Consider the following 12171-nt stretch of genomic DNA (forward strand, 5'->3'; position numbering starts at 1 on the left):
TGTATTTTCCAAAACAAACATTTGCAGTACACTTGACATTCTTAATTTGCAGTGTCTCACATGACACAAATTAAATCACAAAAGTGCCCTATACCTTTTTTCCGATTTTCCAAAGTATGCCAATTCTTTTAATAACCTACATGAAGTGAGTGCAGTTATCCTTAGCACTACTCAGATTGAAAGATTCAGAGAGAAATGTAATAAAAGCTCAGAAACTTTCAGAGGAACTGCTACAAAATGATCACATGCCACAGGACAAATGGATGGAAATCAAAGCAGCAGTTGAGTTGTCGTTTGCACAGTAAGTTTGGATTCTATTATTAAAGTATTTTTTTAAAATCCAGTGTAACACTAACAAATTTAGATAATTAACACATAAAATATAAATAACATATGTATACAGTAGAGCAGTGGTTCTCAAACTAGGGCCACCGTTTGTTCAGGGAAAGCCCCTGGTGGGCTGGGCCGATTTGTTTACCTGCGGCGTCCGCAGGTTCAGCCGATCGCGGCTCCCACTGGCTGCAGTTCACCGCTCCAGGCCAATGAGGGCTGCAGGAAGGGCGGCCAGCATGTCCCTCAGCCCGCGCCGCTTCCCGCAGCCCCCATTGGCCTGGAGCAGCGAACCGCGGCCAGTGGGAGCCGCGATCAGCCGAACTTGCGGACGCGGCAGGTAAACAAACCGGTCCAGCCCGCCAGGGGCTTTCCCTGAACAAGCGGCGGCCCTAGTTTAAGAACCACTGCAATAGAGGGTTTGAAAGTGGTTTTATAAATCTGCCGTTTCGTACACTCAGTAAGGGGGAGGTCCTACTAGTAGTTTTACAATTTACTCTTCACTTTGAATGCAAAGATGAATGTATACGACTCCCTTCAGAGACCATCCATACTGCTTCTTAATTAGCACAAGGGTCGCTATGGAATTATGTGAGCTGTTCCACCCATTTCTTGCCAAAACAGGACCAACCTGGGATTTGAAATTCTCCCACATCCTACAGCTATATCACTGCCCCACTGCTACCTACCCCTTTTTAAATGATGATATGGTATCCCATTCAGCCTGGATGGGCTTTCATGGTCTTCCCTGAGCAATCGGTCATAGGTTTATGATGAAGTTACTTCTTCACTTGAAGCCCTGCCAAAGCAGTGACTCAGCAGTGTGAATTCATTGGCTGGAGGGCCCTGCGGCCTCCATGATCTTTCACCCTGAATTCTATTCCATCTGCTGTTTTGGTTACAGTAGCAACATTGCTGAAAGATGAGATTAGGAATTTTTTTCTAGCTTGATACTATCATGGTCTCTTCAGTTTATGTCACCAGACTCTCTGTGCAGTGCTCATATATCTGTGCTTGACAGCTGATCGTTCAAGGCTTGACCCTGCATACCACAGAAGTGACATGTTGCTTTTATAATCACAAGGTTAAAAATGATGAGCAGGACAGGCAGTGCTGGGAACCTGATCTTGCATTAAGGAAAGTGCTGCTGTGTAGCTGCTAAGTTACTCCTGTCCAATAGCAAGAGGCCGGCTAAGAGGGGAGTTTATTGCTAAGAAATCATCATCTCGTTACCTACACCCTGCCTCTTGAGAGGGGGCTGGAGACTTACTTCTGCTTGGAGCAGAGCATTATGCCTCCTAGTGTGTAACCTTATTTGTGGCCACACATACCAATTACACTTGCATTGAAGTGCAGCAACTTTGCAGGAGAAGACCTATGTGTTCTCCCGTCACCACTGGCCTGGAAAGTAGAGCTCCACCAACTAGTCTATTATTTGAGCTCCACTAACTAGTCTAAATTCTGTCCCTGGAGTTAATTGGCATAATTCCATTGACTAGAATTGCACGTTCTTATACCAGAGCTAAATATGGCCCCAGTCAAATGCCTGACTGATGATGTATGGTACTGTGTTTCCAGGCAAGTTGCACAAGCTTGGAAAGATGCAGGTAGTGGCTTCTGTAATCTAATAGTAAAGCCTTCTGTAGTCATCATATGCTGTCTTGCTTAGATAGGGCCAGATATAAACATGAAGTCATGATAATGGTTTTAAGGTTTTGTTGTTATTGTCGCAAGATTTGTAGCTCTCGGTTTTGCAGATTCAGGGGATTCAGATACTTCATCTGAACTTTTGGGTTTAGCGCTAAACCTGCACAATTTGAATCTCTTGAGGCTCCGCAATCACTAGTTTTGATGGATAAGCCTTTTCCATCCAATATTGTGGATACTGCTCATGTTGAAACACATTCACTAATTGCAGTTTGTAAATTTGACTTTGAAATTCAAAAACATTCATTCCACAGTCAAAGGCCTGTCTTGTCAGTAGTGGAGTCAACAACATTAGTTTTAGTGACATATCACAGAAAAATGAATTGGTTTCTCTTTTAGTGGCAATTAAAAATAATATATTCTGAGCTAATTCACATCTTAAACCTTGTGCTCACACCGAAAAGTAGGTTTTCTTGGACACAGTTCTCTTTTGAGAAGTACATAAGGATGGTCCCACTGGGATTTGGTGGAGCCTCTTCCCAAGAGGGGAAGCACTTGATGGTGGTCTGTGGAGAGCTAGTGGGTAAATAGTTCTCTTTTCCAACTGCTAAATCTGATTATATGAATCTAAAAATACATTAAATACTTTCATAATATTTTCCAAATGACCAATTGCTCTAATTGCCACAGGGGTGTTATATGATTGCAAATGGGAGGAGGGGGTGATCCTTTGGATCACTAACAGCAAGCAGGACATACATGAGATAATCTTTCAGTTAAGTAATATTGCCAACAACAAACAGTCCAAAATCATGGGTCAGGCTCCCAAAATCATGAGATTTTTAAAATAATGGGTGAAATCCTGGTCTCATTGCTGTTAGTGGTAAAGCTCCCTTTGATTTCTATGGAGGCAGGATTTCATCCAGTAAATTTGTGGCTCTTTATTTGCCTTCTGGTTTTTGAGCCTATAGGGTTCATGATTTCAACTTTTTCTTCCACAACCGTTACAATTTTCTTTTAATAAAAACTGATATCTCAAGTAATCACCTGATTCCACAAGCTGGAGCTTTAAAAAGATCCTCAGAATATCACAAGAATCACAATAAAAGCACAAGTGTTGGCAACACTGATTAAGATGTCGTGTACACTATGAAAAAATTTGCTGATCTCTGCCATAGATTCTAGGGACCCAATGTAGGAAAACACATCTATTTAGGAAGTTTCAATTTAAGCAGCTTTACTTTCTGTTTTCCTCATTATATTTTGTACTTTCAATCTTTCCAAATTTGTGTTAAAAGAAATGGAAAAGAGCTAGTTCATCCTCTGGCCTGGGCTTTGATTGTTCCCTACAATGTCCAGTGTTTGCTACTGCTTCATCCAGTCTCAGTTTAAATTACTCCAGCCAATTGGGTTGCCACACCATTTCCATTGGGAGAGATCCTGTTTCACAGTCTGCTCAGTATCAAAATTAAGACATTTTTACCACATATGCCATCCAGATTTACCTTCGCTTAAAATTTCATCTTTATTGTTTCTACTTATTCCTATCTTTTGCAACATCCTAAATAAGGCCTTTCCTTTGTTGATGTTCACACCTTTCACAGAATCGTAGAAATGTAGGTCTGGAAGGGACCTCAAGAGGTCATTTACTCCAGCCCACTCTGCTGAGGCAGGCAGGCAAGGACACTTACACCGAGGACAATACCAAAATGTTAAGATCTTTATTAAAATGAATGAAAGAATAAGCAAAGATATAAAGCACAGAGTCACAAAGAGGTAATACAATTCTATGGCCCCTAGTGGTAACATCTCTGTTCTAAAAGACTGCATAAACTAGCATACTCACACCTTTCCCTGAAGACCTGGTAGTTGGAGACAGAGGACCAGCCTTGTCTCTGGCAGGCCCGATGAATTCGATGGTCCAGGCTCCCCAAATTGCTAGGGATTAGGTTCGAGTGCTGAGTAGCTGAACTATATTGTGAAGCTGAGCTGATAGCTTGATAGAAGATAGGAAAGAGTGACTCCCCCCCCTGCATAGTTGTTGGCCCTCTTATTGGGTTCTGGCACTGCTTTAATCAGGGCACAACCTACCATGCTGAAATCTTATTTCCTCACCCAGATAAACCTTTGGGTACATTTACTCTATAGGCTAACATATATTCATACGTATTAATATCGATTATCTCATCCCCAAAACCGTTATCTTTGGCCTAAATCATGACTTCCATGTTCTGTGGTGTACCCTGCAGTTACAGTCTGTTCCAGAGTTATGGTAAACACATTCAGTTCTTTGTTTGGTTCCCCAAAGTCAAAAGGGGTAACTGGTAGGCCATTTATCTATGGCAAAGGTTACAAACACTTATGCTAACTTGCTCTAGGTCAGTGTTTCCCAAACTTGGGACGCCGCTTGTGTAGGGAAGGCCCCTGGCGGGCTGGGCCGGTTTGTTTACCTGCCGCGTCCACAGGTCTGGCCGATTGCGGCTCCCACTGGCCACGGTTCGCTGCTCCAGGCCAATGGGAGCTGCGGGAAGCGGCGCGGGCCGAGGGACATACTGCCCGCCGCTTCCAGCAGCTCCCATTGGCCTGGAGCAGCGAACCGCGGCCAGTGGGAGCCGCAATCGGCCGGACCTGCGGCAGGTAAACAAACCGGCCCGGCCCACCAGGGGCTTTCCCTACACAAGCGGCGTCCCAGGTTTGGGAAACACTGCTCTAGGTAATCAAACAGGATACAGGCCTGTAGGTTCCTTGCGTTACAGCCAACTATTATGAGTAACATATACTGGAATTCAGCATAAACAAAACCCAAGAAAATAACAGTATAATCAATCAAACCAATGAAGAAAACACATTATGCAATATAGCAAGCTAGCAAAATGGTCTTATGGGCTACAAGAGGAGAACTTCCCTAAAGTATTTGTGTTTTTGCTGGTGCAGAAAAGGATTCATGTAACTGAAGAGAATAGGTCATCTTATGTGTTGTTTCCCAATGTCCAGCTTATCTCATTAGCAAATAATGTTGATGCAGCAGAACCTGCTTAGCTGAGCATAACAAAGTTACAGCTATTGGTTTCAATGCTGTTTACATTGAATCCTAAGCCTTTGCTAAATCAGCTGTTGCCTCCCAAACAGTACCCAGAATTGCAAGGCAGATGGAGCCCTTGCATGCCTAGTGGCCGTATTCCAGTGATTAATGATTCTGTGACATCTGCCTTTATGCTAAAATTGTTCGTTTATTTAATTACCTCAAATATATTAAACTTTAATTGACTCCCTTTCACTTTGATTTGTCTCAATTCCATGTTCTAATGAGAGATCTGAAATGCTCTAGTTTGAATTAAAATGGCATGTTTTGCCCTTTTGTTTTGGTAAAACATTGTCTCAAAAGAGTAGCTTTTAAAACAGAGTGTCCACCTCAGATTTGTGCTGAGCTGATGATTTGAGGGAAACTTCCTGAAAGTGCGATCAATTAGGCCATGGAATAGACTGGGGAAGTGGTAGAAGCTACTAGTAGTCCAAAGGGAAAAATCCTAGCAGATGACATACTAATAGTGGATTTTTAACCTGAACTGTACCCTTTGCTTACTGCAGTTCCCAGTGATATTACTGATATTAAATGTGCAAGGATTGATGCCTGATTGACATCCCTAGAGACCAAATTCCACTGATAATACAAAGAGCAAGTACAGGAAAGGCAGAACAAGCTTCCTCTCCTCCCACCCCTTCCCCACTGCTCCAGCCAGAGTATCTCAAAAAGGGACTATCTCTTAAGGGTGAGAGAATAGGTCAGTCTCCATGACTTATCCAGTTGTGAGCCTCTCTTTAGAGAGGGTGAAGAATGTAAACAACTGAGACTGGGATTTTTACTATGTGGACACTGGTTGGCTAGGAACTCAATTAAAGCTTCCAAACTCATTTCACATAAACCCGCATCATTCCTTATCTAGTCCAGTTGCTGCTGTTTGCTACCTGTCGTGCATTTATTAAATAACTTTTTTTTTTTTGCTTTCTTTTTAGATTTTAGGTTATAAAACTCCTTAAACGTGACAGGTTTCCCTGAACTAAGATCATTTGTGCTCAGCTCAGAACTTTATCAACAACTTTTCCCCTCACTTTTAACTCAAGAAATAGTACAAGTTACGCAGCAGATTTATACCACATGTAGATGTTTGTTAGTTTCAAGCTGCAAGTGGCATGACACATTCTTTGGTCTATTTTTACATGACCTTAGTAATATTTTTACTGCTGCTCTCTGCTGTCATTGAGGTTGTACAATGGTTGTCTCCAGTTCTATTCTTCATTCTGCCTGGGCCATGATCTGCCACCCTTTTCTCTTCACTACAGTTGCTTTGAGTTGAGTTTTATCTACAGAAGAGGGTCAATACTTGTTCAGCTAGTAGTTTTAGAGGACTATCTAAGCACTTTTGACTGTGCATTGGATCCAGTCAAAGCAAAACCTCTTATTTATATGACAGCAGAGGTCTAAAAATGTCACTCACATTCACCTCAGGCTGTTTCTGTTTCAGGTCATCCAACTTATTTAATGCTTTTATTCACTGCTATGCATCTCTGTTCCATTTCTGCATTATTTGGAAATCACATTTTCTCTTGACTTTTCTTTTTCTTGCATCTTAGCCCTTCAATCTTCTTTTGAAGGAGATAAATTGATCCCAGGCACTTTTGTGTAGATTTTGCATGAGACATTAAAACTGAAGCCCGGTCTTCTCTATATGGACATTAAAGATCCCATGCACTTTTTGTAAGTTTGCCCAGCACCCTTGGCTAAAACGTTCTCTGGGTGCCATAGTTCATCCCAGAGTTGACTATAATACTCTGGAGAGTGAAGTGTGAGTGTAAATGTTTTTTTTTTCTTTTTAAATAACACATAGCTGAATCTGCATATTTTCATCTAACTAGTTACAAGTGTGTATTTTCAGTGAAAATTATTCCAACTAAGATCTTGGTTGTATAAGACTGAACTTTTTTTATTCTGTCATTCGTATCAGGACAGTGTTAATGTCAGGGCCTGATTACGTTATGACAGAAGTGAGACAGGTGGTGAGCTGTTTTTCATACCTTGTGCATATAAATAGTGAAGGAAACAAGTGTGGTGTGTACACAGCTCTTTGAGTTATGTAGGCATGTAGTGGAACCTGCTTATAGTGAATTTAGGTTATAGTGGACTTCTGTCCCAGAGCCCAATGAGAGATGTGTGTGTAAAGGGCTTGCAAGATTTAGCCCTTTATGGTGAAGTCATCTAGTGGTTATAATTGCATTCCAGCATTTATTCCAAGTGATTGCTTTACCTATCTGCTTCATTATTGAATAACACACCAGGTACAGCCTAAAACTCTACTCCATCTTTTTTAATGGACTCTCTGTAGGAAGCTTCTGTTGCTGTTAAAACACAGATTTTCTAGCAGCACTAAAGGGGTTAAAGAGCAAAAAATGAGTGGAACTTTGAGTTGAGATACATTAAGTAATTTACGAGAATTCCTGAGCAGTGGGTCTCTAGAAAGTTAAGCAGCCAAAGTTTGAGCAAAAACTGATGAAAGAAGAAGTGATGATGAAATTGAGCTGAGCAGTTTCTAAGGAGGTGCTCAAGATGCTGATATCTTGCACAAATGTCTGCTAAGAATATCTCATTCTTTTAAGTTCCTGACTCCTGCCTGTTTTTGTCACTGTGACAGTGCAGAGTCCGTGCCTAGTAGGGCAACTGGGAATTCCCTGGTTGTAGGGAAATCCTGGGTGACATAGAGCTGGAATAGCCAGCTCGACACTACCCACTCCCTTCCCCCTGGAGTTGGGGGCCATTCCTGGGTGCACTGGGAACATGATTGGAGACAGAAGGCGACTCAGCTGGAGTGTGATGAACTCTGGCAATCCCTTCAGCAGCCAAGCTATCTCTAGGGTCCATTCCAGCCAGCATAATTTAGAGCAGGGATCGGCAACCTTTGGCACACAGCCTGCCAGGGTAAGGCCCCTGGCGGGCTGGGCCGGTTTGTTTACCTGCCGCGTCCGCAGGTTCAGCCGATCACGGCTCCCACTGGCTGCGGTTTGCCTTTCCAGGCCAATGGGGGCGACGGGAAGCGGCAGCCAGCACATCCCTCAGCCCGCACCACTTGCCGTCGCCCCCATTGGCCTGGAGCGGCGAACCGCGGCCAGTGGGAGCCGCGATCAGCCGAACCTGCGGATGCGGCAGGTAAACAAACCAGCCTGGCCCGCCAGGGTGCTTATCCTGATGGGTCACGTGCCAAAGGTTGCCGACCCCTGGACAAGGCTTTTACATCTGCTACAATTTCCATGGATTTGATTTGGCAGATTAAATAAACTAGTGTTTCCTCAATGAATTTCTGAGGATCTCTCTGCACAACACAAGAAAAAAGCTAATTCAAAATATGTTTTTCTTTCCTATTTATTTTGTCATAATAGGAATATACTTTTTTAATTCATTCAGGGCTACATCCTTGTCCCATTTAAGTCAATGGCAACATTCCCATTGACTTCAGTGAGAACATAATTTGGATCTAAATAAGTGTTACATTTTTTATGATCACACATTTAATATTTGATGCCTGAAATGTACTTCTTTACCCTGTACATTTGTTACCATGACCAAAAGTGTCCCATTTGGCCATCAACTCTAGAAGATTACTAGCTAGATTACTAGTGCAGTGATAATGACATTTGTAATGTAAGGGCCAGATCCTGCAAACCCTTAATTACGCAAGTAATCCTGATTAGTCCACCCTGAAATCAATAGGACCACTCAGTAGTTAAGATCTACTCTCATGAGTAAGTGTTGAGAGGTTATAATTTAGGGCCAGGTCCTCAGTTTAGCACCCAATCTGAGAATCTGGCTTGGGTAGGTAGGTGGAAGGCAGGAAGGAATCCTTCCCCTATCTCATGCTGCAGAGCTGCTCTGAAGGGGCTGTTTCAACCCAATGACTGTGGTCTTAAAATACGCACGCACACATGCACACACTCTTAACTCCAAGAGCAACAAAAGATCCACACATGATCAGTTCATCTGGCTCCAGATCTGCTTGCAGGAAGCCCTCTGTGGTCATCAAAGAAGGACCTGGATTTGCTTTCTAGCATTTCAAGTTTTGGGTAACCTTATTATTTGGAGCCACAAACACAAGAGAAACAGAGTACACTGTCTTTAAAAGGCCCTCTTTTTGTTACATACATGTGGAATGGAACCCCCCTCCAGAGGAATTCTTCACTGGGGGTTCTAGATGCTACTGCCATACAAATAATAATAATAAAATGTTGGCATAGCTATGGTTCCTTCTGATCTTTGTTTAAGACCCATTTTCATTTGTTCAGCATATACAAGTTTCTCCTCTGCTTCATAGTTTTCAGGCAGGACATTGAACTACCAACATGATCTCATCATGGCATTTGGCTTTTTCTATTCTTCTTCTATGACTTTAACAATCTACCCAGCAAACACAGGGGCTATTTATTCAGTATTTTACATCCCTGGCAGGACCCAGGTGCTTTATGGAAACAAGAAGAGTTGAAAATGCATACTTTTTTCCTTTGCTTAAGCAGTCTGAAAGTTGGCAAGTTCTGGAGGCTAAAATAATTTAGGGGGGGAAATCAAAGGGATTTAGTTATCCACTGGCTCACTCTAGATTTATGAATTATTTTACAGTTCTTTTTCACTCGCTTGACAGTTGGCTCAATCAGCTAATTAGCCATCTGCCATGAATTCTGTTTGTTTCAAATCTATAGCCATAGATCTTTGTGGAGAAGTCATTTCTTAGGGGAAAAAACTTTTATATTTAGTGAATATATTATACTAGGCATTTTCCAGAAGATTTAAATACGTTAGAATAGTGAGAAACATTTTCTTTTCACAAAGAGTTAATTCAGACCTCAGATAGAGGTTCCTGGCTTTTCTTGCACATTTGTGCAAGGAGGGGATGGGCTTTCTGTGCCTGACTCATCCACCTGTGCAGGTGGCAGCCAGAATCCGGATGCTTGTACTCCCACTAGCAGGGTTGGATATCACAAGATAAGTGTAGGCATGTCTATGGCCCCTGCCTACCTTCAGCACTGGTTGGCATTCTATGGCTGACACTGGAGAGAAGCACACACTGCAACCATTTAAAGAGGATGGCAATATCTCTTTGCATTTCTCTGTTGCCCCTGGAAGTACTATGCCATGTGCTTCAGCCACTGCTGCTGGTATTTTTCCCTCTATACACCCTTTTAATACGGCATGGGCTGGTAAAGCCACATTCTGGCCCTAAGTTATTTACTGGTATTAGTTTCAGTTGTGTTGTCTTTCAGTTTGCTAAACATATTAAGAGTATGATTTGTGTAAGACTCTCTCCTTTCGTACTGCAGCATACAATGCGGGTTGAAGAAAGGGAAGCTAAGATGCAAATCAGAGACCTCCATTTTTCCAGATTAAACATTTGTTGATTTTTAGGCAACACATTGCTTAGCGTTTTATTGAAGAGGAAGTTTAAGACTAAAACTTAGGGGCAAAAATTCTCCTCTCATTGTGGATAGCTAGTGCCTGCTCACCACTCACTCCACGTATGGAATTGCTCTTCCTGGCAATGGAATTGTATCCTAAGACTTTAGGTACTTGGATACCCCAGAAAATGTTTGTCACTTGCAATCGACAAGAAAATATACAGTCACTTGTTGTTTTCTGGTGTCAAGATTACTCTTCCCTACTGTGGGTTTTTGGCATAAAAAGTTGGCAATGAGATTAAATTTCTTAAGACATGGCTAACTTCTGTGTTACATAAAATGCATCCTCCTGGCACATGAGTCTTTTAACAGCTATATAATTTAAAAGAAAACCTGCTTTTACTTTCCAGATTATACCAGTGTCAGAAAAGATCAGAAGATGCTATTGTCTGCTATCAAAAAGCTCTGAGCTATATTGAGAAGTGTAAGGGTGAAACCAATCTGGAATGTATTCCTGTACACAAGAAAATGGCAGGAGTAGCACAGGTTCTTGGGGATCATGCAACAGCAATCCAGCATCTGGTAAAGGTGAAGAAAGTTTCAAGTAAGGCTTTTTGCTAAATGTCATGGTTAATAGATAAGCAAATCATCACCGTAATGAGGCTCATGCACAATTTGTAAACATGTGTCTTTACTGCATTTTTTCAAAATATCATGACATTACTTCCTGTTAAAGGATTAAATGGTACACAGGCAGCAGCCAAGGCAGTGCATTAAAAACCCAACTCCTGTTAATAATAATGGGATTTGTGCATCTAAACCACGCTGGAGAACACTGAAAATTGCCCGGGATGCTTACAAACACTAACTCGGAGCCTAATCTTGTAAAGTTCTAAGCACCTTGAAAATGGCAATCGGAGCCCTTAACTCCTATAAAAAGACACTCAGCACCCTGCAGGATCAGGACCTATATTACTACTAAGAACATCTGAAACCATCAACACAGTTGGTGGTGCCTGGTTTGGTTTTGGTTTTGTTACTTTTCCCAAAGAAAGATAAAGCTTGAGAGACTTGTAAAGAGCTAGATACTTACACATATAGGTGGCACCCAGTGGCTGTTTGGTGGAATATGTGAAATGAGTCAGTTGTGTATTTCCTAGTGGGACAGATGTTTCTAAGTATTATTAAAACAAAATCCACCATCACAATGACAATAATTAACATCTTGCTGTAGTCTGGGCAGAGCAGCTTTGCCACTAATAGATATGGAGTCTGAAAAGGCTTTTTACTTACTAGAGATGGTTCCTTTGGGTTTGAATTGAGATACGTTGTTGAGGCAGTGTTTTATGGAAGCATAAGAATGGCCATACTGGGTCAGACCAAAGGTCCATCTAGCCCAGTATCCTGTCTTCCGACAGTGGTCAATGCCAGGTGCCCCAGAGGGAATGAACAGAACAGGTAATCACCAAGTGATCCATCCCCTGTCGCCCATTCCCAGCTTCTGGCAAACAGAGGCTAGGGACACCGTCCCTGTCCATCCTGGCTACTAGCCATTGATGGACCTATCCTCCATGAACTTATCTAGTTCTTTTTTAATCCTGTTATAGTCTTGGCCTTCACAACATCCTCTGGCAAAGAGTTCCACAGATTGACTGTGTGTTGTGTGAAAAAATATTTCCTTTTCTTTGTTTTAAACCTGCTGCCTATTAATTTCATTTGGTGATCCCTAGTTCTTGTGTTATGAGAAGGAGTAAATAACAC

The 12171-nt window shown here is 42.0% G+C and overlaps 1 protein-coding gene across 1 annotated transcript in view; it reads left to right on the forward strand.

Moving 5' to 3' along the window:
- TTC23 (tetratricopeptide repeat domain 23) overlaps positions 1–12171 on the forward strand; it is a 45572-nt gene that overhangs the window by 9274 nt on the left and 24127 nt on the right. The window contains 2 exon segments of the mRNA XM_054042156.1: positions 172–301; positions 10821–11014. Coding sequence (XP_053898131.1) covers positions 172–301; positions 10821–11014 — 324 coding nt within the window.

The sequence above is a fragment of the Malaclemys terrapin genome, chromosome 10, assembly GCF_027887155.1.
Source record: "Malaclemys terrapin pileata isolate rMalTer1 chromosome 10, rMalTer1.hap1, whole genome shotgun sequence".
NCBI classification, from domain to species: Eukaryota; Metazoa; Chordata; order Testudines; family Emydidae; genus Malaclemys; species Malaclemys terrapin.